The sequence below is a fragment of the Heptranchias perlo genome, unplaced genomic scaffold (genome assembly GCF_035084215.1).
Source record: "Heptranchias perlo isolate sHepPer1 unplaced genomic scaffold, sHepPer1.hap1 HAP1_SCAFFOLD_192, whole genome shotgun sequence".
Classification (NCBI taxonomy): domain Eukaryota; kingdom Metazoa; phylum Chordata; class Chondrichthyes; order Hexanchiformes; family Hexanchidae; genus Heptranchias; species Heptranchias perlo.
Genome location: NW_027139187.1, coordinates 426,018 through 452,345, shown reverse-complemented (window position 1 = coordinate 452,345; position 26,328 = coordinate 426,018). Strand labels below are relative to the sequence as shown.

Sequence of the window (26,328 nt, the reverse complement as noted above, 5' to 3'; positions counted from 1 at the left end):
CTCTGCCCTCAACGAGCTGGTGTGGGAGAACGGACATTATCACACTGGTACAATTTGGTGAACACTGCTCAAACAGTACAGTAGGAGTTCTGAAGAGAGACCAAACACATGCAGTTCTGCAAATTCAAAGAATCTTACAACACAGAAGGAGGCCATTCGGCCCATCGAGCCTGTGCCAGCTCTTTGTTAGAGCTATCCAGTTCGTCCCATTCCCCTGCTCTTTCCCTGTAACCCTGCAAATCTTTTCCCTTCAAGCATTTATCCAATTACTTTTTGAAAGCCATGATTGAATCTGCTCCCACCACCCTTTCAGGCAGTGCATTCCAGATCATAACCACTCGCTGCGTAAAAAAGTTTATCCTCATGTCGCCTTTGATTCTTTTGCCAATCACCTTAAATCTGTGCCTTCAATTCTCAACCCTTCCACCAACAAAAACAGTTTCTCTTTATTTACATTATTTAAACCCTTCATGATTTTGAACATTTCTATCAAATCTCCTCTTAACCTTCTCTGCTCGAAGGAGAACAACCCCAGCTTCTCCATTCGATCCACGGAACTGAAGTCCCTCATCCCTGGAACCATTCCAGTAAAAGTTTGTACACATTGTCCAAAGATTTTAAAGAAAGTTTGAGGTAGGAATTCCCACTTCCCATTTGATCAAGAATATTATCCGACCAGAACAAAAGCCATTTTTATTTTGGGATACCATCCCTTCACCGTATGTTCTCCATTCACCTAAACCCAGCTGGTTAAGAGGGTGATAAGACATTGGATTAATGTCCTCCCACTTGGTATCTGAAACCATCAGCAAGGCAGAGCACCAGGACCCAGTGTAACACGGTCAGCATGGAGGGCATTAGGCTTATTCAGTACATCAGCTCAAAACACACTGTTGTTCCTTTTCCCACTCTCTCTCTTTCCCATGGTTTAAAACAAGTTGATACGACAGCATCTGATGTCCACAACAGCTTCTCACAGACTTTCAAGGCCTCACAGCTGTCTTATCTTTAACCGTCTAGACAGTCTGCTGAATAAGACTTTTCCAATGTGACCAACCTTCCCAGCATGCTGCCTTGAACAGTCAGTTTAACAGTTCCTTTGTTGAATTAATACTTTTAACCAAACTCAGCTCCTTTAGCAGGGAATTAATAACTGGGATTGAAAAGTCAAAAATCCTTCAGTCGCCCCTCAACTGAGTGTGACCGATCGAACAACTGACTTTAAATCATTCAATGAATCTGAATTGCACTCACCACAGATAAGGTTAAGAATTGTTGTTACAAGAAGTTTAATCACCGTGACATCGACACAAAAGTTCATTCAAACACAACAAATGAAAGAAAAGTGTTAAAATCATAACAAGCTGCACAATAACAAAAAGTATAGACATGATTTTCACCCAAGGGTGCTGTCCCACATTATAGACGACCTCCCACCATTCATGATTCCCAAGGGGAGAGGTCCCCTTTTCAATCTCAGCATTACGTTGTTTCATGTGCACTGTCACTCTATCAATATTAGGGGTTTTAAACTACAGAATTAATCGAAGAAAGTGGCTTTCCTTCTTACTTCTCAGTCTCAATCTTCAACAGCCCCTCCCTCCCCCTCCTTTGTGGGATCCTGGGGGCCTTATCCAAGGTCCTCATCTTGTTAGCATCACAGACCGATCTCCAGCCATTTGCTCTTCTAATCTAAGTTTCATTTGGTTAATATTACACATCATGATAGAGACAAAGATAATCATAATACATTGTACAGAAAACTACAGAAACTCGGCTCCCCCAAATACTACCATATTATCAAGAAATCTTGGATTTCAAAGATCCTCCAGATCCCCTTTTTCCCATTATCCATCTTGTGGATAATTCAGGCTAAGTATTATTTCTCCCCGGCCCTCAGTTGTCCCAATTTCATTGTTAACTCAAAGAAACCCAACCCTGAATTCTGGAAATCCAAATTCTCTGTCCCTCTTTACTTTAATGTCAATCCCTCTGACAGGTACCAGTGTGTTTAACTCGATCCTGATTGTTTCATTAACTGCTCGGTTTATGGAGTTTGTGTCAGTGCCTTGATTAAAAAAAGTTCAGATCAGTAGTGACCCAGTAGATGTCCTCACTCTCCTGAGCACATTAACCATTTCATGCAGTGATGTTGTCAACGTGACTGAGCGTGTCTGAGACCCGTTCTTCAGGGCATCTTCATCATGCATTCCACATACGAGTTGCCTCACACGCAACATATCACATTTACACACAGCGGTTTCCCAAAATCATCCCAAACGTGACATCAAATACAAACCATTCCTGCACTTTCAGTCTGTCTTATCAACAGATCGGGGGGTGTCTGGAGGTCTTTGCTTATCTCCCCCTGCACGGTCCCGATGTCTCGGGTAGTGGCCAGGTTATAAAATATTCTTCTCACTGTTCAGTATAAGCAAGGACACAACCATCTCCAAGAGAAAGCTGTCAATGAACTATTCTTAACTGCCCTTCCCTGACTTTCACTGGATTGTGCATTGATCCCTGATTGATGTCCTTTGGGGGTTGTTCCCAGGTGATCTTTGTTTCTCACCGGTCACTCACACATCTTTTTCCCGACCCGCTGGTTTTGGTCATCACAAAATGTCCCATTATCACCCATGGTCACCTGGGACACTGATTGTAGACCCCAATTGGTGGGACAATTTTCCTGTTTATACCTCACACACTCAGTCACTTCCTCGTGTCTAATGAAGTTAAACATCCCATAATATTACCATTTCATGTTGGTCGTGAGCCCTGGAGGAACCTTACTGTCCAATAAACTAAAAATCATTACCCCATAAACCATAGATTAAAAGTTCCCAGTCTGGTCCAATCTATCAATACATTGACTTAGTTTAGGACAGATGTGTTACCCCCCTGGGCAGTCCCAGAAGCTCTCAGCGATGCCCAGGAGACCCCGGGGGTGGAATTAGTCTCTGGTGTTAGTGCAACACGGGCGATAGTGAATGGACAGCCCATTTTACACCCCCCACGATTTTCCTTTCCACTGAAGTCAGTGTAACTCGGGCTGTCGATTCACCATCGCTGTTTTGAGCTACGGCCAAAGAACAATTTCAACCCCAGCCTCAGATTTTCAGAGCAGCTCTTTAAAGGGACCGTGACCTGTCACTACTATCATTCACGACTGAGATTAATACAGTCACACCTGCCGTTGCTACGATTCATTACTGAGATTAATACAGTCACACCTGCCATTACAACGATTCATTACTGAGAGTAATACAGTCACACCTGCCGTTACTACGATTCATTGCTGAGATTAATACAGTCACACCTGCCGTTGCTACGATTCATTACTGAGATTAATGCAGTCACACCGGCCGTTACTACGATTCATTACTGAGATTAATACAGTCACACCTGCCGTTACTACGATTCATTACTGAGATTAATACAGTCACACCGGCCGTTACTAGGATTCATTACTGAGATTAATACAGTCACACCGGCCGTTACTACGATTCATTGCTGAGATTAATACAGTCACACCTGCCGTTACTACGATTCATTACTGAGATTAATACAGTCACACCTGCCGTTACTACGACTCATTACTGAGATTAATACAGTCACACCTGCCGTTACTACGATTCATTACCGAGATTAATACAGTCACACCTGCCGTTACTACGATTCATTACTGAGATTAATACAGTCACACCTGCCGTTACTACGATTCATTACTGAGATTAATACAGTCACACCTGCCGTTACTACGATTCATTACTGAGATTAATACAGTCACACCTGCCGTTACTACGATTCATTACTGAGATTAATACAGTCACACCTGCCGTTACTACGATTCATTACTGAGATTAATACAGTCACACCTGCCGTGACTACAATTCATTACTGATATTAATACAGTCACACCTGCCGTTACTACGATTCATTACTGAGATTAATACAGTCACACCTGCCGTTACTACGATTCATTACTGAGATTAATACAGTCACACCTGCCGTTACTACGATTCATTACTGAGATTAATACAGTCACACCTGCCGTGACTACAATTCATTACTGATATTAATACAGTCACACCTGTCGTTACTACAATCCATTACTGATATTAATACAGTCACACCTGTCGTTACTACGATTCATTACTGAGATTAATACAGTCACACCGGCCGTTACTACGATTCATGACTGAGATTAATACAGTCACACCGGCCGTTACTACGATTCATTACTGAGATTAATACAGTCACACCTGCCGTTACTGCGATCCATTACTGATATTAATACAGTCACACCGGCCGTTACTACGATTCATTACTGAGATTAATACAGTCACACCGGCCGTTACTACGATTCACTACTGAGATTAATACAGTCACACCGGCCGTTACTACGATTCATTACTGAGATTAATACAGTCACACCGGCCGTTACTACGATTCATTACTGAGATTAATACAGTCACACCTGCCGTTACTACGATTCATTACTGAGATTAATACAGTCACACCGGCCGTTACTACGATTCATTACTGAGATTAATACAGTCACACCGGCCGTTACTACGATTCATTACTGAGATTAATACAGTCACACCTGCCGTTACTACGATTCATTACTGAGATTAATACAGTCACACCGGCCGTTACTACGATTCATTACTGAGATTAATACAGTCACACCCGCCGTTACTACGATTCATTACTGAGATTAATACAGTCACACCCGCCGTTACTACGATCCATTACTGAGATTATTACAGTCACACCTGCCGTTACTACGATTCATTACTGAGATTAATACAGTCACACCTGCCGTGACTACGATTCATTACTGAGATTAATACAGTCACACCGGCCGTTACTACGATTCATTACTGAGATTAATACAGTCACACCGGCCGTTACTACGATTCATTACTGAGATTAATACAGTCACACCTGCCGTTACTACGATTCATTACTGAGATTAATACAGTCACACCGGCCGTTACTACGATTCATTACTGAGATTAATACAGTCACACCGGCCGTTACTACGATTCATTACTGAGATTAATACAGTCACACCTGCCGTTACTACGATTCATTACTGAGATTAATACAGTCACACCGGCCGTTACTACGATTCATTACTGAGATTAATACAGTCACACCTGCCGTTACTACGATTCATTACTGAGATTAATACAGTCACACCCGCCGTTACTACGATCCATTACTGAGATTATTACAGTCACACCGGCCGTTACTACGATCCATTACTGAGATTATTACAGTCACACCGGCCGTTACTACGATTCATTACTGATTTTAATCCCACGACAATTCTGGAACTAAAGTAAAATTATACAACTGAAGAAAAAAATCAATTGTAACACGACAGTGTCACACCTGGAAGTGACATCATCAGAGGGGGCAGACCTGGAAGTGACATCATCAGAGGGGGCAGGCCTGGAAGTGACATCATCAGAGGGGGCAGGCCTGGAAGTGACATCATCAGAGGGGGCAGGCCTGGAAGTGACATCATCAGAGGGGGCAGGCCTGGAAGTGACATCATCAGAGGGGGCAGGCCTGGAAGTGACATCATCAGAGGGGGCAGGCCTATAACTGATATCATCAGTGGGGCCAACCTGGAAGTGACATCATCAGAGGGGCAGACAAGGAAGTGATGTCATCAGGGGGCAGAACTGGAAGTGATGTCATCAGAGGGGCAGACCTGGAAGTGACGTAATCAGAGGGGCAGACCTGGAAGTGACGTCATCAGAGGGGCAGACATGGAAGTGACATCATTAAGAGGGCAGACATGGAAGTGACATCATCAGAGGGGCAGACATGGAAGTGACATCATCAGAGGGGCAGACATGGAAGTGACATCATCAGAGGGGCAGACATGGAAGTGACATCATCAGAGGGGCAGACATGGAATTGACATCATCAGAGGGGCAAACCTGGAAGTGACATCATCAGAGGGGCAAAGCTGGAAGTGACGTCACCTCAGGATCCAGAAACAGGAAGTGATGTCATCCAATTCTCAGATTAATTTAACAGTTTCAGGGATTTATTCCCACAATAAAATGCTGGAAACACGGGTTCAGTGAATGTGGTTTGAAATGTGTGCAAATGTCTCAGTGAGTCAGTGACCCGGTGAAATGACAGAGTCCCGGCCTCGTAGTCCAACTGAACTCGGATCCTGCTGTGAGACGGGATCGGTGGGAGGTCAGTGAACTCGGAATTGTGATAGGCTCTGAGAGATTCATCATCAAAAAACTCCAAACACCAGGATTTACTGCTGAGCCCAAGCTCAGACTTGTTCCCCTCCCTCTCTACACTCCCACACACAGTCCCTATTTCCCACCATTTCCCATCAGTCTCCACATCCCAGGAATGGGATCCTGAGGAGAAACTCTGGGAGCAGAGGACTTGGGGATAGTCTTTAAACCTCTCTGGGTGAGGTGGGTAGGGCTGTTCCCATTCAGTCCATGTTACTGATCTCAGATCATCAGACAGAACCAAGTTCCAGTTTACTGTCTTTGGATCCAGGCTCATCGGTGACCATTGCCCTGGAGAGGAGAGAAGAGATTGGTCAGACAGGGTTATTCCACTCAGATCAATGATTGACAGCTGCAGGGTGGGAGAGTCAGTATTTCCCAGACAGTGTCAGCCCCATATTACCTCTGAGACTGGATTCATCCCATGTTAAATCAATGGCCTTCAATCAGAATCCCTGTTAAATAGCAGTGTGTGGGTCCCAGTGCTGTACACTCAGTGCAAACACTGCAGTGGAGACACACAGTAGCAGTCAGTTTAATCACACAAGCCCCTGGCACTGTGCACACGTTCTCCCAGACACAATGGAGGGGATTCACCGGCACACAACACATCCCACAGACTCACAGTTCCAGCCCCACAATCTCAGCACCGGCTGTACTGGGAACACACAGCTCACAGGAGTGTGCCCTGGGCTCTCTCCCTCCTGTTACTGTCCCATCCTGAATACAGGAGTGTGCCCTGGGCTCTCTCCCTCCTGTTACTGTTCCATCCTGAATACAGGAGTGTGCCCTGGGCTCTCTCTCCTGTTACTGTTCCATCCTGAATACAGGAGTGTGCCCTGGGCTCTCCCTCCTGTTACTGTTCCATCCTGAATACAGGAGTGTGCCCTGGGCTCTCTCCCTCCTGTTACTGTTCCATCCTGAATACAGGAGTGTGCCCTGGGCTCTCTCCCTCCTGTTACTGTCCCATCCTGAATACAAGAGTGTGCCCTGGGCTCTCTCCCTCCTGTTACTGTCCCATCCTGAATACAGGAGTGTGCCCTGGGCTCTCTCCCTCCTGTTACTGTCCCATCCTGCCCACAGCTTGATTAAAGCCTCCATCAGTTTACAAACAGTACCGTGGTTTCACCTGAGAATTCGGGTGAATCTTATGTCCCTTCGGTTAGTCCCTGTTCACTGTGAGTTCCCCAGGACCCCCCTCCAGCCCTGAGTCTGAGACTCGGACCAATTCCGAGTTGTGGAGAGGAAAGAGGTGCAGGAACTCGACCCTCGAATCCTCTGAGCTAAACCCTGACTGAAGAAACACCAGAGCAAAACAAAGAGTTAAACAGAAATGAATCACTGCCCCCGTGATCCTTGTGTAAGATTATAAACAGACCTTGGGATATTCCCGCTCTTCCCGTGATCCCAGTCGACAGCTGGAGGACATTCCCTGGGACAGGGGCTGCTCCAGAGGAGCTGTGTGGGGGAGGAGTTACATTCGATGGGCCACTGTATTCGGTGGAAGCTGGCACTGTAAACAAAGCACACGGTGATTGGGAATTGTGACCCAGTGAGGTATAAAGACTCTGAGAAAAGGGCAGCAAATACTCGAAAACACTTGTTCTGTTGGACCCAGGAAGCCAATCGATGTGTGGGAACAAGTTAAGTCCTGTTTTGTCATCTCATCCACTGATTGGCTCTTGCTTCTGTATAGTTTTGCTTCTTGATAAACACTAATTACTATTTTTCACCTGTACAGAGAACAAAACAGACCGACTGTGTATTGTGTAGAGTGAACCAGACAGCACGGGTGTGACAGACCCTAACACAGTGAAACTGACGGGGCAGGTATTACAGTCGGTGAAACCGACAGGAAAACGGGGTGTGAATTACAGAGTGAAACAGATCAGTCAAGTATTAGAGAGTGGAACAGATAGGGCGGGTATTAAAGGGAATGGAATAGAGAGTCACAGTAATACAGAGAGTGAAACAGACAGGGCAGGGATGGGAACAATTCAATAAATAAATCCTTTTGATGCCAACTGTGGGAACAGTCAATGTTCCTTAAATCAGTCAGTATCAGGACTTCCATTGATTTCAATCTCTCTCTCTCTCTCTCTATCTGTTTATATTTGTGTATTTATTGATTGTCTCTGCATCTGTATGTGTCTGTCTTTGTCTCTGTGACGGGGCGTGTGTGTCTGTGTGAGTCTCTGTGACAGGACGTGTGTGTCTGTGTGAGTCTCTGTGATGGGGCGTGTGTGTCTGTGTGAGTCTCTGTGACAGGGCGTGTGTGTCTGTGCGAGTCTCTGTGACAGGACGTGTGTGTCTGTGTGAGTCTCTGTGACAGGACGTGTGTGTCTGTGTCTTTCTAAGTTCCTGAATTATTTTGGATATTCCCAGCTGTCTGAACACAACTAACCCGACCTGCTCTCAGTCCCTTATATTGGAGAAAAGCTGCACGTTCTCACCAATGATTCCCAATATGTCTGAGTGATACTTTTCCGATCCATTCAGCCTCTTCTGGATAAGTTGAGATATATTGGACAGGTTCAGGGTGAGCGCTGGAACATCTGGGTCTGTGACTCTCTGAGTCTCAGTCACTCTGGAATGAAAGAGGAGAGAATGTTTTTATCAGTGGGGACATTTCAGATCAGAAACCCAAAGGGGAACGAGTGATCAGTGCAACAACCTGCACCCCTTCGAATGCTCGTACTGAGGCCCCGCAGCAACCCATCCTGAAAATGGCAGAATCCCGGGATTTGCAGTCTCCCTGCATTCACACTGATCTCCACACGTGCAGTGGGATCCTGGTTTGCTGCCACTTCAGCTCAGTTTGTGATTTTCAAAGCCGTCTGTGTTCAATCCAGTTTCTCTGTACTGGAGCCCTCATCTTTCCATTATTAATAATTATTATTATCCCCGAGGGTCTCCAGTCTGTGCTCCCCCCTCTCTGCAGGATCACACTCTACAATCATGTGAAGTGAGGAGAGGAGAAGGAACAGCCTCCCAGGGACCTGGGATCGGTGGGATTCCCTCACAGAGGCCATGATTTTAATCTGCCTGTGGGATGGCAGCGGGGGGTCAAGGGGCCCGCGGGAAACCCGAAAAATTAATCCCCACCTTTCCCCACACGATCGCGACTTAATTGATGGCCCTTAACGTTGGTGGCGGGTTTGCCGTCTGAAAGCTGCGCAGCGGGCGGACTGCGCACCCACATGACCTGCTGTCAGTTGGAGTGTCCGTATTTAAAGGGCCATTGATGCAATGGCTTTTGCTGCACAAAGGAACAACCAGGCAGAATGGAGCAGCAGAGGGACAAGGCAGCTCCACGATTTAGTGACTCCTCACTTGAGGTGCTGCTGGCCGGGGTGAGGAGGAGGAGGGAAATATTTTACTCGGCGGACAGGAGGAAGTGGCCTGCCTCTGCCACCAAGAAGGCCTGGCTCGAGGTGGCTGAGGAGGTGACCAGCAGGAGCAACATCTCCCGCACTTGGGTGCAGTTCAGGAAGCGTTTCAATGACCTAACCAGGTCAGCAAAAGTGAGTACACTTCCTGATTCTCCTGCAATCCGTGGTGCACATCACTCCCCCACCCTCACCCCCTCTCACTCTGCACTGCCATCACATCACTCCTCACACCCACTTAAGGCTCATCCTCAACTTACCTTCACTTCCTCAGCACTTCCTCACCTCCCCATTAGTCCCCCCACCACTACCACTCACCCCAATCCTCATCCAATGTGATGTCTCTGTCTGATACTCACCCTCTGATGCACCTCTTTCACGGTCAGCCTCACCCAAAGCAATGCATTCATTGGCTGACCACTTCACCCTCACTCACTCACACGTCTGTACTTTCTCCCCTCGTGGGAGAAGAGCTCAAAATACACGGGAGAGGGTGAGGACTGGAGGGGGGGCCACAACTAATAGTGTTCCTCACAGAGGTGGAGGAGGAGGCCCTGCAGATCAGACGCACCCTCGAGTGCCTGTCCATCGGGGACGCCGAGACTGGCACCCCACAAACATCTGGTGACACAACTTTAACATTCATCACACACAATCTCTGAGATATTGTGGGAATATCTGAGATAGTGTCACAGGTACGTGTGGGAATATCTGAGATAGTGTCACAGGTACGTGTGGGAATATCTGAGATAGTGTCACAGGGACGTGCTGGAATATCTGAGATAGTGTCACAGGGACGTGCTGGAATATCTGAGATAGTGTCACAGGGACGTGTGGGAATATCTGAGATAGTGTCACAGGGACGTGTGGGAATATCTGAGATAGTGTCACAGGGACGTGTGGGAATATCTGAGATAGTGTCACAGGTACGTGCGGGAATATCTGAGATAGTGTCACAGGTACGTGCGGGAATATCTGAGACAGTGTCACAGGTCCGTGCGGGAATATCTGAGATAGTGTCACAGGTACGTGCGGGAATGTCTGCGATGGACAGAAGGCTAGCCTCCATTGAGCATCAAGCACGGCTCACAAATGAGTCCATTCAGGCCCTGACGATGGGCATGCGGACTCTGGATGCCAACATGTCTGCCACCTTAAACAGGCAGACAGAAACTTTAGAAGTGGCCTTACCAGGCATCACACATGTCCTCCAAACTGTTGTCAGCAGGGTGGTACGAGTGATGTGGCCCTGACCCAGGAGAGGGATGTTGGCAAAAGGGGACATGGAAGTGGGGACACCACTCAAAGCGTTCCCATGTCTCACCCTTTGCCCCCCTCTCAACGAATACCCACAATGCTGCCTTCTCTCCAGGTTGCCGAGTCTGCCCCTGAACAGGTGCAGGTGGAGCAGTCTTTGGAGGGACCCTCATGGGCTCCAAAACCCAGAGAGCGTCGGCCGAGAGCATCTTAACAGTCAGGGTATGAATCTGAGCAACCTGCCACTACCTCTGTTACAGCCACAGGGGATGCACCAGGTAGAAGTGGGAGGAAGAGGAAGGTGAAGGTTTTGTGATCACCAAGGGTTTGCACAAGAGTGTCTGACAGACTGTCAGGTTTATCATTTATATTTGGTTTTTGTTAAAGTCACATTAAATGTTATCATTCTCACCACTACTGCCACATCTTGCTCATTCTTGAGTCCCTTTTGTGATAGGGCCCTTTCATGTGCTTCATCATGAACGGTGAGACTTGATGCCACCCAGTGGGTGCGTTTACAGTGGGTGTATGTGTGGTTGTTGGACTGTTTTGTGCCGGGCGGGGGTGCTGGTGTTGGTGGTGCTCATTCCAGGTGGTCTGAGGACTGGACTATCCTCACTTTGCAGATGTCCTGATGAGAATCGGTCAAATATCAGTGACTCCTTGGCCTCACGAGCAGCCAGGTGAGCCACTGCTCTGACGATGGGCTGCCCACCCTCCTCATCCTCGTCCTCCTGCCCCTCCTCCTCAATGTTGATGGCTGGGGCCTCATCCACTGGTAATCCTCTCTGTTGCGCGATGTTGTGCAGGACACAACAGACGACTATAATTCTCCCCACTCTCGCTGGTGCGTATTGAAGCTCTCCCCCAGATCGACCCAGGCACCTGAAGCCCATCACATCGCATGTTCAATGACAGACCTGGTGGTGATGTGACTGTCGTTGTACTGACTCTGTGCCTCGCTGATGGGGTTTCTCACAGGTATCATGAGCCATGTCTGCAGGAGCTTTCCCTTGCTTCCGAGGAGCCAGCCCTTAAGTCTGTTTGGTGCGTGGAAGAGGGCCGGGATGTTGGATTCCCGCAGAATGAAGGAATCGTGGCAGCTGCCAGGGAATCTGGTGCACACGTGAAGAAATCTTTTCCGGTGATCACAAACGAGCTGCGTGTTGAGGGAGTGATATCCCTTTCTGTTGGTGAACAGTCCTGGCTCGTGTGGAGGTGCTCGGATTTCTACGTGTGTGCAATCAATTGCACCCTGTACCCGTGGGAAGCCAGCACAGTGAGTGGAAACCCACTGCCCTCTCCGTCTGGCTGAGATCGTCCATGGGGAAGTTGACGTAGTGAGACACCCTGCAAAACAAACCATCGATGACCTGTCTTATGCACTTGTGGGCAGACGAATGAGAGACCCCGATGATGTCACCGGTGGCACCCTGGAAGGATCCGGAGGTGAAGGAGTTAAGGGCAGTGGTGACTTTAACTGCGACGGGCAATGCGATGCCACCAGGCCCAGCCGGGAGCAGCTCTGCATGAAGGAGGCTGCAGATGTCTGCGACCACCTGGTGACTCACTCTCAGCCTCCGTATGCACTGCTCCTCAGAGAGGTCCAGGAAGCTCAGCCTCGGTCTGTAGACCCTCTCACGAGGGTAGTGCCTCCTGCGATGTCAGGCCCTCTGTTGTTCCCCTCTCTGCTCTTGTGCGGGTCCCTGTGACGTACCTCTGTCTTGTGGAGCTGCAAGTGGTGGATCTGCAGGCCGTGCCTGGCGAGGATGGTGATGTGCCTCCTCCTCGGATATACTGGTGAATGCAGCCATCGCGCCCCCCATCCTGATGTTGTCAGTTTGAGGGGGTCCAAAATGTAGGTAAATATGTGTAAACAGAACAATTCTGAGTGTGAACCAAGAATTCTCAGACTAAACACAAAGAACTCCCAGCCAATAGTTTGTCTGAGAGAACTGAGTGCCCTGCTGCAATAACTCACCTTTTATCCCCATCTGTCAAACAGGGATTTCAATGGCCAAATGGCTGCCGGCTGCAACTCACCTCCGTTTCCATGGCGTGCTTCACACAGCACAGGAAACACGTTGAGGCAGCGTTGATATCGTTTCCCTGCATCAATAAAATGGAAATCACAATTCCAAGGACTTTAACTCCGTTAATTGTGGGTTTAAATATCGTCCCGTCCCAGCTTCCTGAACCCCGCGCACCCAGGTGGCTCTGGGTCGGACGTGTTTTTCAGCGGGTTGGAGCCGGGATTCCTTCCCGCTCCGGAAATCCCCGATTTTGTTTGCCCCACGCCCCCAACCCACCCGGACCTCGGAGATAAAATCGTGGCCCGAGGGTCCAATCACAGTGACATTACTGGGAAATCTCAGCACTGACTCATTTCTCTGTTAGTGGATAGAATGAGCCAATCACAACACATTTTACTGTCACTCTGACACTGGGACCTGCCCCTCTCCTCATTTCTCCATGGGCTGGTTGATGGAACAAGCCAATCACACAGCACTTACTGACCCAATGGAATAAAGCTGTCACTGACACACATGGAGCCTTTCGGAAGCCTCGGTTAGATACAGGTCACTGCAGGTTTCTCTCTCTCTCACTTCCTGTCTAACAGGTTCCTGAGAAGCTCGACACACCGATGGAACAGCCCAGGTCACTCAATAACAACAACAACTGCCTGGAAGGGTGGGAGAGGCAGAAACCCTCATCACATTTAAAAAGTACTTGGACATGCACTTGAAGTGTCGTAACCGACAGGGCTACGGACCAAGAGCTGGAAAGTGGGATTAGGCTAAATTGCTCTATTTTGGCAAGCACGGACACAATGAGCCGAATGGCCTCCTTCTGTGCCATCAATTGCTGTCATTCTGTGATTGTATGATTCTCAGGGGTTGTCGGGCTGGAGGAGGTTATAGAGACAGGGAGGGGCGAGGCCATGGAGGGATTTAAAACAAGGATGAGAATTTTAAACTCGAGGCGTTGCTGGACCAGGAGTCAATGTGGGTCAGTGAGCAGAGGGTGATGGGTGAACGGGACTTGGTGCGAGTTAGGATACGGGCAGCAGAGTTTTGGATCAGCTGAAGGTCATGGTGGGTGGAAGATGGGAGGCCGGACAGGAGAGAATTGGAAAAGTCGAGTCCAGAGGTAACAATAGCATGGATGAGGGTTTCAGCAGCAGATGCTGAGACAGGTGATATTATGGGGTGGAAGTAGGAGGTCTTGGTGATGGAGAGGAAATGGGGTCGGAGGCTCAGCTCAGGGTCAAATAGAATGTCGAGGTTGGGAACAGTCTGGTTCAGACTCAGACAGTGGCCAGGGAGGGGGATGGAGTCGGTGACTAGGGAACGGAGTTTGTGGTGGGGACCGAAGACAATGGCTTCGAACTTCCCAATATTTAATTGGAGGAAATTTCACCTCATCCAATACTGGATGTCGGACAAGCAGCGTAACAAATCAGATGCTGTGGAGGGGTCGAGAGAGGTGGTGGTGAGGTAGAGCTGGGGGTCGTCAGTGTACATGTGGAATCTCCCATTTCCCACAGGCTGCCTGAGCCAATAACCCCTCAAACCACAGTTAAACATCACTCAATATTCCCACCATTTGAAAGCACCTTATCTGGGAAGGTTTCCAAGCGGTGATTCTACTTTCACTCTTCTCCCAGATACAGGGGAAGGTTCCCTATCAGCAGCAGGTACTGTATGACTGAGAGGAACTTACCTGGAAAGGAGCTGCTTCGAGTTCTGTGAATAAAGAGAGGAGATCAAATCAGTCAACGAACAAATCAACACCCAATGGAACCAAAGAGTGAATTTGGGATTGAGAGTAAAGAGTTCAGTGTATAACAGTAGGTGGGGCCAGTCACAGGAATGGGCAATAATCCCACATTTCACTGCACTCCATCCTGGGGCAGCACCAACACTCCGAGGGCAGGGCTGAAGGGGCAGCGCCAACGCCCCTAGGGCAGGGCAGAAGGGGCAGCGCCAACGCCCCTAGGGCAGGGCAGAAGGGGCAGCGCCAACACTCCCAGGGCAGGGCTGAGGGGGCAGCGCCAACACTCCCAGGGCAGGGCTGAGGGGGCAGCGCCAACACTCCCAGGGCAGGGCTGAGGGGGCAGCGCCAACACTCCCAGGGCAGGGCTGAGGGGGCAGCGCCAACACTCCCAGGGCAGGGCTGAGGGGGCAGCGCCAACACTCCCAGGGCAGGGCTGAGGGGGCAGCGCCAACACTCCCAGGGCAGGGCTGAGGGGGCAGCGCCAACACTCCCAGGGCAGGGCTGAGGGGGCAGCGCCAACACTCCCAGGGCAGGGCTGAGGGGGCAGCGCCAACACTCCCAGGGCAGGGCTGAGGGGGCAGCGCCAACACTCCCAGGGCAGGGCTGAGGGGGCAGCGCCAACACTCCCAGGGCAGGGCTGAGGGGGCAGCGCCAACACTCCCAGGGCAGGGCTGAGGGGGCAGCACCAATGCTGGGCCCCACCAACAATCTTCAAACAATTCAGCCCTCTCACCAGCCTCACAGAAACGCCCCATTCCCCAGACATGGCCCTGTTTATATTGAAGATGTACCTGAATAAAGGAGAAATGGTCCCTCTGTACCAGACTCTGGGTTTCTCCATCTATTAATGTAATCTGTTCCATCCTCTTGTTTAATGCTTCAGAACAGCTTCTAATCTGAGAGAGAGCTCGGAGCCCCTCCTCATCGATCAGTTTCAGTGCGTATTCTTCATCTTCTTCCAGCTGTCTCCTCCATTCAGAGAAGCTCTTCGATAGCTTTCCTTTCAGCTCATTGATCCGTGTCTGAAACCCAAACCAACTCTCATTACAAACGGCCCTTCCACACAGCTCTTACCCTGAGCACACGGCACTTTCCAGGGACGGGACAGTTTGTTTCGATCACTACTCGATCACCCGTTAAAGATAGACAAGCAGTGAGGGGAGGATCCACTGGGAGAGAAAACAGAGTTTAACGAGTGTTGCCTTGAGCCTTGAGTTTAATAGAAAGAGCACTGTATTTAGACTGTGTATGGCACTGCCACCTGGTCCATCCACACCTGGAGTGATGGGTCCAGTTTTGGTGCCCACACCTGGTGAAGGAGATTGAGACTCTGGAGAGGACGGTGGCCAGAATGACACGTAGTCTGATGGATTTTAGTTCTGAAGATCGGCTCCAAGAGGGAGGGTGATTTAGAGAAAGGCAGGCCGAGAGGGACATGATTGAGGTTTTTAAAATGATCGAGGGATTATTGGACTCACTCGTTGGGTGAGGTACTTGAGATGGATCAGGATGGTCGGACTAGAGGGCCTGTGTATGAAATCCATAGGCACAGAGTTAGGTTAGACCCCAGAGTCCTCGATCTCTGGAACAGACTCTCTGAACATGTGGGGGGTATGGAGTCACTCCCACCCTTTAAAAGGGAGCTGGGGAGGAATTTCCCAGAGTTTGTCCTGAATTGTCTGCAGGTGTTTTTTCTCTCTTCTGTTTGCCTTTCCCAGGTGAGTACATGGTTCGGGGTGGATCAGTGGTGTGTGTGATTGAACCCTGTCTGCATGGGGCAGGCTCGCTGGGATTAATGGTCTTTTCTTCCTCTTCCTTTCTATGTTCATCTGATACAGGCTTCAGGGCAAGTCTCCAACTCCCAACCTCTGACTGTGTCTGTTTCAGGAAATCCAGTGCCCAAGTGATGTAATAATATTCCCTGGGAGGTGCAGGGAGAGTTAAGCAGCTCCCCCTCACATCAAACACACGGGGAACTCAGTGTAATCAGTGACTCGGCCCCAACACAACCAGTCTGGTTTGGAAGGCCTGTTTCTGATGTGCTCATTGACTCAGCGGGGAGAGAAACCCTTTCTAAATCCAGTCCCACTTTACCCACCTTTATTTCAGCTTCTGATCTCTCCAAGTCTCGCTGTTTGCTGGAACAATTCTGCTGGACTCCCCGAAGCCTCTCGATTTCTCTCTCCAATTCTTCCTGTAAAGGTAATTGGAAAATGTTTAAAAGGGATTGAAACTGGAATGTAAAAGGGAAATGATTCCGTTCCAGGAGTGACCCCACTGGGTGTGGATAGAAAGTGGTTTGGGGGATTCTCAGTGTCTGGGCCCTGAGCAGAAATATTCCCTTCTGTGGCTCTCAGTAAAGAGGCACTCCCTGCCCTGTATAAACTGAGGAACCACACACACACCGGCTTCTTTTCACACTGACTCACCGTGTGCTGCATTTTCAAAAGAAATCAGCTCCTCCATTTCCAGGAATCAGCCGAGGGGAAAGGGAGACAGACTCAGTCACACCAGCATTTCTCAAACACCAATTCCCTCTTGTTGCGAGAAACAGTTTCTCGCCCCAGCCACTGAGTCTCCCCCCGTGGGTGTCCCTCACTCCCCCCACCGGTGATGGTCCTCTCCCTGCTGGTCAGATGGCAGAATACCCCAGCGTTACACAGGGCGACAACATGCTCTGCTCTAAAAACAAACAGCTGTAAACCCAGACCCGGGCAACAAGAAAACACTGGGCTAAATCAGCACTGTCTGCAATCAGTTCCAATTAATGTTGGTCATTCACAGGAAAACTCCCCCTCACTATATTTAATATCAGGAATTGTGTCACTCACCTTAATTGCAGCTTGTGCCTGATCCAGGCTCAGCAGTGTGTGGGATTTATGTTTCCCTATTATTGTACAGGAAACACACACACACTCTGCATCATCTTTACAGTAGAATTCAAGAACCTTCTTATGGTCAACGCACTGCCTGTCTGTAAGATCAGCCACAGGTTCGATTAGGGTGTGATCTTTGTAGGCCTCTTTCAGTAAATGTGGTTTTAAATGAAGGGAGCAAAAGGAAGCTTCACATTTCAGACACGTCTTGACAGCTGGGGATGGATTCTCGATGCACGTATCACACACGACATGGGCTGACTCAGCAGGAGGCTGTGACCGCTTGTATTTTTCCACAATATTACACAGCGTGAAGTTTCTCTTCAGACTGGGCCTGGGGTTGAATTTCTGGCGACACTGAGGACACTCAAACCCTTCTGGGCCTGGTGTCTGGGCCCAAACTCCCTCAATACATTTCAAACAGAAACTGTGCTGACAGGACAACACCACCGGGTCCTGGTACACCTGGAGACACACAGCACAGGTTAATTCATCCTCTAAAGCTCCGGGCTCCATTCCAACAGCACCTGAAGCAGCTTTCACACAGCACAAGAGAGAGCGAGGAACCAGAGCAGGAAGTGAAATTCTTATAAACACTCGGTGCAGGGAGTGACGATGTTCGTTTCATTTCCTGATTGACTCTGTCTGAAGATTAACCCTTTCAGGCCTGCAGCAGCAGTTCAGAAACAAAATCAGAAACACAAGATTAGGATATTTGACTGTGGATAGCATCACAGCTCAGCCCGAGCCTGTTTTTTATTTCTCTCTCTCACTCGTGCTCTGTCTCTCATAGAAACAGTAGCAGGCCATTCAGCCCCTTGAGCCTGTTCTGCCATTCAATTCGATCATGGCTGATCTGCATCCTAACTCCATTTCCCCACCTTGGCTCCATATCCCTTAATTATTAATTGAGCGAGTATCTCCTGCTTTTTGTGGGAGAGAGTTCCACACTTCTACCACCCTTTGTGTGAAGAAGTGTTTCCTAACTTCTCTCCTGAATGGCCTGGCTCTGATTTTCAGGTTATGTCCCCTTGTCCTCGACTCCCCCACCAGCGGAAAAAGTTTCTCTCTATCTACCCGATCAATTCCTTTCAAAATCCGAAATCAAATCACCCCTCAACCTTCAATATTCCAGGGAATTCAAGCCTAGTTTATGTAATCTCTCCTCATCATCTGACCCGTGGTATGTTTTGAAGTGCAGTCAATGTTGTGAGCTGGAAACACAGCAGCCAATTTGTGCACAGCAAGATCCCACAAACAGCAATGTGATAATGAGCAGATAATGTGTTTTGCTGGTGTTGATTGAGGGATAAATAGTATTCAGTCCTGCACTGGAGTGTCAGCCTAGATTTAGTGCTCAAGTCCCTGGAGTGGGACTTGAACCATCACATTGTGACTCCCGAGGCGAGAGTGCTCACACTGAGCCCCGGCTCACACCCACATTCATTACTGAGGGAAACACTTCAACAGATTCAGTTTGTGCTGTTTTATTTATGATCCTTTGTACAAAATGTGGTTCTAAATCCTGTGAGACGGTTGTTTAATAAAAGGTGGTGTTGGTGAAAGTGCCTTTGATTTGCTGCATGAGTCCTGTGTGTAATGACAGTCCCTGGACTATAATACTGGGCCAGGATTGGGGTTTGTTATGTGAGGAAAGAGAATGGGATTTCTCTCCTAATCCTTTCTCCCTGAAGACAAGGTGGACAGAGGCTGGGGTTTGGTTCCCGAGGCCCCGGCAGTCCGACCCCACCTCATCCAAATGAGCGCTGATGGATGAGCCTCGACGGGGAGTGGAGACAGGAGACTTGAGCAGGATGTCTGGGGGAGGGGGGCGAGGCATCATTGCCGGCCTCGGGGAACATCCAGACAGGCCTGGTTTCCGGCAGGAGTCCCTGGATAATGAGAGTGATCAGGAGCAAGGCCCGGGATCATTTCTCCCGCTCCCCTCCCCTCCCCTCCTCACACCAAAAGCCCAAAACCTCAAGGGAACTGATCAGAAGCCCGGGATCAAATCTGGGCCATTCGCGGTCTATTCGGGTCACTGCCCCAGTGAGCGGGGGATTGACCGCGCTCCATGTCGGGGGATCTGATCAGAAGCCGATTACAATTTACTCACAATCAACGGCATTGACTCTCAGCTCACAACTCGCAGCGCGGGCCCGCCCCGCGCGCTCCCGCTCCCCGCCCCCGCGCGCTCCCGCTCACCCCCCGCCCCGCGCGCTCCCGCTCCCCGCCCCCGCGCGCTCCCGCTCACCCCGCCCCGCGCGCTCCCGCTCACCCCTCCCCCCGCGCGCTCTCGCTCACCCCGCCCCCGCTCTCCCGCTCACCCCCGCGCGCTCCCGCTCACCCCGCCCCGCGCGCTCCCGCTCCCCGCCCCGCGCGCTCCCGCTCACCCCTCCCCCCGCGCGCTCTCGCTCACCCCGCCCCGCGCGCTCCCGCTCCCCGCGCGCTCCCGCTCCCCGCCCCGCGCGCTCCCGCTCACCCCTCCCCCCGCGCGCTCTCGCTCACCCCGCCCCCCGCGCGCTCCCGCTCTCCCCTCCCCCCCGCGCGCTCCCGCTCTCCCCTCCCCCCCGCGCCGCCATCGAGCAGCGGACTGTGATCAGGGGGAGAGCGGGAATATTCCCAGGTTTGTTTATAATCTTAAACCGGGATCAGGAATTTCTATTTGACCCTTTATTTGATGATTTGACCCTTTATTTGTTGATTTGACCCTTTATTTGATGATTTGACCCTTTATTTGTTGATTTGATCCTTTATTTGTTGATTTGACCCTTTATTTGATGATTTAACCCTTTATTTGATGATTTGACCCTTTATTTGTTGATTTGACCCTTTATTTGATGATTTAACCCTTTATTTGTTGATTTGACCCTTTATTTGATGATTTGACCCTTTATTTGATGATTTAACCCTTTATTTGATGATTTGACCCTTTATTTGTTGATTTGACCCTTTATTTGATGATTTGACCCTTTATTTGTTGATTTGACCCTTTATTTGTTGATTTGACCCTTTATTTGATGATTTGACCCTTTATTTGTTGATTTGACCCTTTATTTGATGATTTGACCCTTTATTTGTTGATTTGACCCTTTATTTGTTGATTTGACCCTTTATTTGTTGATTTGACCCTTTATTTGTTGATTTGACCCTTTATTTGATGATTTGACCCTTTATTTCCCGGTGCTGTTTCTTCAGTCCGGGTTCAGTGTGAGGGATTCGAGGGTCGAGTTCCTGCTCCTATTCCCTCCTCACAGCTCGGAATTGGTCCGAGTCTCAGACCCGGGTCCGGAGGGAGTGTTGGTGAATTCAGAGTGAACAGGGAGCAACAGTTTAATGGACAGAAGGGAGATCAGATTCCCCTCAATTCCCCACTGAATCCTCCCTCCTGTGAGCTGTGTGTTCCCAGTACAGCCGGTGCTGAGATTGTGGGGCTGGAACTGTGAGTCTGTGGGATGTGTTGTGTGCCGGTGAATCCCCTCCATTGGGGCTGGGAGAACGTGAGCACAGTGTCTGTGTGAATATTACTGTCTCTTTAAAAAGCCTGTGTGAATATTACTGTCTCTTTAAAAAGCCCGTGTGAATATTACTGTCTCTTTAAAAAGCCTGTGTGAATATTACTGTCTCTTTAAAAAGCCCGTGTGAATATTACTGTCTCTTTAAAAAGCCCGTGTGAATATTACTGTCTCTTTAAAAAGCCCGTGTGAATATTACTGTCTCTTTAAAAAGCCTGTGTGAATATTACTGTCTCTTTAAAAAGCCCGTGTGAATATTACTGTCTCTTTAAAAAGCCTGTGTGAATATTACTGTCTCTTTAAAAAGCCCGTGTGAATATTACTGTCTCTTTAAAAAGCCTGTGTGAATACTACTGTCTCTTTAAAAAGCCTGTGTGAATATTACTGTCTCTTTAAAAAGCCTGTGTGAATATTACTGTCTCTTTAAAAAACCTGTGTGAATATTACTGTCTCTTTAAAAAGCCCGTGTGAATATTACTGTCTCTTTAAAAAGCCCGTGTGAATATTACTGTCTCTTTAAAAAGCCCGTGTGAATATTACTGTCTCTTTAAAAACCCAGTGCGAATATTACTGTCTTCTTAAAAAGCCTGTGTGAATATTACTGTCTCTTTAAAAAGCCTGTGAGAATATTACTGTCTCTTGAAAAAGCCCACTTGAATGGAAAAGCAAGTTGTGATGAGGACACAAAGTGTCTGCAAAGAGATATTGGCAGGTGAAGCGAATGGGCAAAAATTTGGCAGATGGAATATAATGTGGGAAAATGTGAAGTCATCCACTTTGGGAGGAAAAATAAAAAAGCAAAATATTATTTGAATGGAGAAATACTACAAAATGCTGCAGTACAGAGGGATCTGGGTGTTCTCGTACATGAAACACAAAAAGTCAACAGACAGGTGCAGAGGTAATCCGGAAGGCAAACGGAATATTGGCCTTTATTTCTAAGGGGATGGAGTATAAAAGCAGGGAAGTCATGCTCCAACTGCACAGGGTGCTGGTGAGACCACACCTGGAGTGCTGCGCATAGTTCTGGTGCCCTTATTTAAGGAAGGACATACTTGCATTGGAGGCAGTTCAGAGAAGGTTCACTCGGTTGATTCTGGGTATGGAAGGGTTGTCTTTTGAGGAAAGATTGAACAGGTTGGGTCTGTACTCATTGGAGTTTAGAAGAATGAGAGGAGATCTTATTGAAACATATAAGATTCTGAGGGGACTCGATAGGGTAGATGCTGAGAGGATGTTACCCCTCATGGAGGAATCTAAAACGAGGGGGCATAGTCTTAGAATAAGCGGTCGCCTGTTTAAGATGGAAATGAGGAGGAATTTCTTCTCTCAGAGGGTCGTGAATCTTTGAAATTCTTTACCCCAAAAAGCTGTGGAGGCTGAGTCATTGAATACATTCAAGGCTGAGTAAGACAAACTTTTGATTAGCAAGGGAGTCAAAGGATATGGGGAAAGGGCGGGAAAGTGGAGTTGAGGTAAAAATCAGATCAGCCATGATCTCATTAAATGGCGGAGCAGGCTGGAGGGGCCGAATGGCCTACTCCTGCTTCTATCTCTTATGGATTTCTCAGTTTGGTTTGGAGACTCTTAAACATGGTGATTGGTTTCACTGCATCAAATACTCACCTGCCCAAGTAAACACATTGAAATGCCTCCCTCTCCTCTTGTTCCACACGGTGGAGATCATTCTTGTCTGGGGATCCAGCTGTATATTTTTTCCAGATAGTCCTTGACACAATGTGTCAGGAATGCTCACTAATATTTCACCTTAAATTCCTTATGTGTGTGTGTACACTGTTTCTCAGTTTTAAATTTCAGAAATGTTGACAAAATAGCCTCTGTACTTTGAATAAAATAAATTGCTGACAATACACAGCAGAACTGACTCAGGATCCCACCCAAACCATTGATCCTCAGATGCTGACTGACCTGTGCGGAGCTCAGTTGGTACCATGTTCCATTCTGTGACGAGAGAGTTGTGGGACTTGCTGGGGCTCGGAGTTTGAGCTCATAGAATCATAGAATGGTTACAGCACAGAAACAGGCCATTCGTCCCATCGAGCCTATGCCTGCTCTTTGTATTAGCAATCCAGTTAGTCCCATTCCCCTGCTTTTTCCCCATAGGCCTGCAAATTGTTCCCACCCCCGGCACTCTCTCTCTCCGTTCCCTCCCCCTACACTCTCTCTCCGTTCCCTCCCCCTGCACTCTCTCTCACCGTTCCCTGCCCCTACACTCTCTCTCACTCTCTCACCGTTCCCTGCCCCTACACTCTCTCTCTCTCTCTCCGTTCCCTCCCCCTACACTCACTCTCTCCGTTCCCTCCCCCGACACTCACTCTCACTCTCTCCGTTCCCTCCCCCGACACTCACTCTCTCTCCGTTCCCTGCCCCTGCTCTCTCTCCGTTCCCTGCCCCTGCTCTCTCTCCGTTCCCTGCCCCTGCTCTCTCTCCGTTCCCTGCCCCTGCTCTCTCTCCGTTCCCTGCCCCTGCTCTCTCTCCGTTCCCTGCCCCTGCTCTCTCTCCGTTCCCTGCCCCTGCTCTCTCTCCGTTCCCTGCCCCTGCTCTCTCTCCGTTCCCTGCCCCTGCTCTCTCTCCGTTCCCTGCCCCTGCTCTCTCTCCGGACCCTGCCCCTGCTCTCTCTCCGGACCCTGCCCCTGCTCTCTCTCCGGACCCTGCCCCTGCTCTCTCTCCGGACCCTGCCCCTACACTCTCTCTCACTCTCTCCGTTCCCTCCCCCTACTCACTCTCTCCGTTCCCTCCCCCTGCACTCTCTCTCTCCCTCCGTTCCCTCCCCCTGCACTCTCTCTCCGTTCCCTCCCCCTGCACTCTCTCTCCGTTCCCTCCCCCTGCACTCTCTCTCCGTTCCCTCCCCCTGCACTCTCTCTCTCCGTTCCCTCCCCCTGCACTCTCTCTCCGTTCCCTCCCCCTGCACTCTCCCTCCGTTCCCTCCCCCTACACACTCTCTCTCTCCGTTCCCTCCCCCTGCACTCTCTCTCTCCGTTCCCTCCCCCTGCACTCTCTCTCTCCGTTCCCTCCCCCTGCACACTCTCTCTCTCTCCATTCCCTCCCCCTACACTCTCTCTCCATTCCCTCCCCCTACACACTCTCTCTCTCCGTTCCCTCCCCCTGCACTCTCTCTCTCTATTCCCTCCCCCTACACTCTCTCTCTCCATTCCCTCCCCCGACACACTCTCTCTCTCCATTCCCTCCCCCTACACACTCTCTCTATCCATTCGCTCCCCCTACACACTCTCTCTCCATTCTCTCCCCCTACACTCTCTCTCTCCATTCCCTCCCCCTACACTCTCTCTCTCTCCATTCCCTCCCCCTACACTCTCTCTCTCTCCATTCCCTCCCCCTACACTCTCTCTCTCTCTCCATTCCCTCCCCCTACACTCTCTCTCTCTCTCCATTCCCTCCCCCTACACTCTCTCTCTCTCCATTCCCTCCCCCTACACTCTCTCTCTCTCCATTCCCTCCCCCTGCACTCTCTCTCTCTCCATTCCCTCCCCCTACACTCTCTCTCTCTCCATTCCCTCCCCCTACACTCTCTCTCTCTCCATTCCCTCCCCCTACACTCTCTCTCTCTCCATTCCCTCCCCCTACACACACACTCTCTCTCTCTCCATTCCCTCCCCCTGCACTCTCTCTCTCTCCATTCCCTCCCCCTACACTCTCTCTCTCCATTCCCTCCCCCTGCACTCTCTCTCTCTCCATTCCCTCCCCCTACACTCTCTCTCTCTCTCCATTCCCTCCCCCTACACTCTCTCTCTCCATTCCCTCCCCCGACACACTCTCTCTCTCCGTTCCCTCCCCCTACACTCTCTCTCTCTCCATTCCCTCTCCCTACACTCTCTCTCTCTCCATTCCCTCCCCCTACACTCTCTCTCTCCATTCCCTCCCCCTACACTCTCTCTCTCTCTCTCCATTCCCTCCCCCTACACTCTCTCTCTCCATTCCCTCCCCCTACACTCTCTCTCTCTCCATTCCCTCCCCCTACACTCTCTCTCTCTCCATTCCCTCCCCCTACACTCTCTCTCTCTCCATTCCCTCCCCCTACACTCTCTCTCTCCATTCCCTCCCCCTACACTCTCTCTCTCTCCATTCCCTCCCCCTACACTCTCTCTCTCTCCATTCCCTCCCCCTACACTCTCTCTCTCTCCGTTCCCTCCCCCTACACTCTCTCTCTCTCCATTCCCTCCCCCTACACTCTCTCTCTCTCTCCATTCCCTCCCCCTCCACTCTCTCTCTCTCCATTCCCTCCCCCTACACTCTCTCTCTCCATGGTTGGGGATCAATGATCTTCAGCGCTGCGGGGCTCGGGGCTTTCAATAAAAACACAACCCGGGGCCGCGCTCACTGAAGGGCAGCGCGGTGCGCAGGCGCGGCCGGCCGGGGGGAGCCCCGCGCATGCGCGTCAGTCAGAGAGGCGGTTCCCGAGATTCAAAGAGCAACTGTCGCCCTCGAGAGGAGGAAATGGCGGGCGGGCCCGGCCCGGACAGTCCGTGTGGGAACGGCGGGGTTTAGAGACGATCCCGGGCCCGGCCCGGACAGTCCGTGTGGGAACGGCGGGGTTTAGAGACGATCCCGGGCCCGGCCCGGACAGTCCGTGTGGGAACGGCGGGGTTTAGAGACGATCCCGGGCCCGGCCCGGACAGTCCGTGTGGGAACGGCGGGGTTTAGAGACGATCCCGGGCCCGGCAGGTCTGCCGCCAGTTCCAGGTGTTGCCGTTTTCACTCAGTGCCGGTGAGCGATTGGGCTTCAGCTTCCCGGCTCCAACATGTGGGACTGGCTGAGCTCGGGGGGGAAATGAGCCCATCAGACAAGATGGGAGTCGCCCCCTTCACCTTGTCGCTGCTGATGGAGATCCGCACAGCCTGTCCGCACCTCCCGCACACAGTCACGGCTCTTCTCCATTCTCAGGGCAGAGAAACTCAGGGCGGACTCACCTCCTCGGCCTTTAAATACAAAACACCGGCATTTCAAAATCTAATCCGAGAAAAGCCGTGTCCACAACTGGCAACAACTGGAGAAACCTCAAACACACAGAAACGCTGCAAATTCACAGCAAGACTTGCATCGATCCAGGATGATGTGTGATCCCCGGCTCCGGCACCCCGAGAGGTCAGTCCCCGTCAGACCATGCTCCCACTTTATGACGTGGGGCTGGACCGCTGTAAAACAAATGTGTGCACCCCCCTGAATGACACCAATGTTCACCCTGTGCAC

The 26,328-nt window shown here is 50.0% G+C and overlaps 1 protein-coding gene across 1 annotated transcript; it reads right to left on the bottom strand.

The window, feature by feature from the left end:
- Positions 1-1,260: 1,260 nt before the first annotated feature.
- Positions 1,261-19,769, bottom strand: LOC137309938 (E3 ubiquitin/ISG15 ligase TRIM25-like). Its single transcript, XM_067977939.1, has 8 exons — positions 19,700-19,769; positions 17,539-18,250; positions 16,806-16,901; positions 15,499-15,729; positions 14,654-14,676; positions 8,738-8,871; positions 7,663-7,797; positions 1,261-6,575 (listed from the first exon to the last, which is right to left on the bottom strand). The coding sequence occupies exons 2-8, from the start codon at positions 18,097-18,099 to the stop codon at positions 6,052-6,054; spliced, it is 1,704 nt and encodes a 567-aa protein (XP_067834040.1). The 5' UTR covers positions 18,100-18,250; positions 19,700-19,769; the 3' UTR covers positions 1,261-6,051.
- Positions 19,770-26,328: the final 6,559 nt, after the last annotated feature.

Coding starts and splice junctions, on each gene's coding strand:
- LOC137309938 (XM_067977939.1), bottom strand. CDS start 18,099: ATGGAGCCCGGAGCTTTAGAGGATGAATTAACCTGTGCTGTGTGTCTC. Junction 14,677..15,498: donor ACCATTTCTCCTTTATTCAG/GTACATCTTCAA, acceptor CTTTATTCACAG/AACTCGAAGCAGCTCCTTTC. Junction 8,872..14,653: donor TCGAAGCAGCTCCTTTCCAG/GTAAGTTCCTCT, acceptor CTTTCATTCCAG/AGTGACTGAGACTCAGAGAG.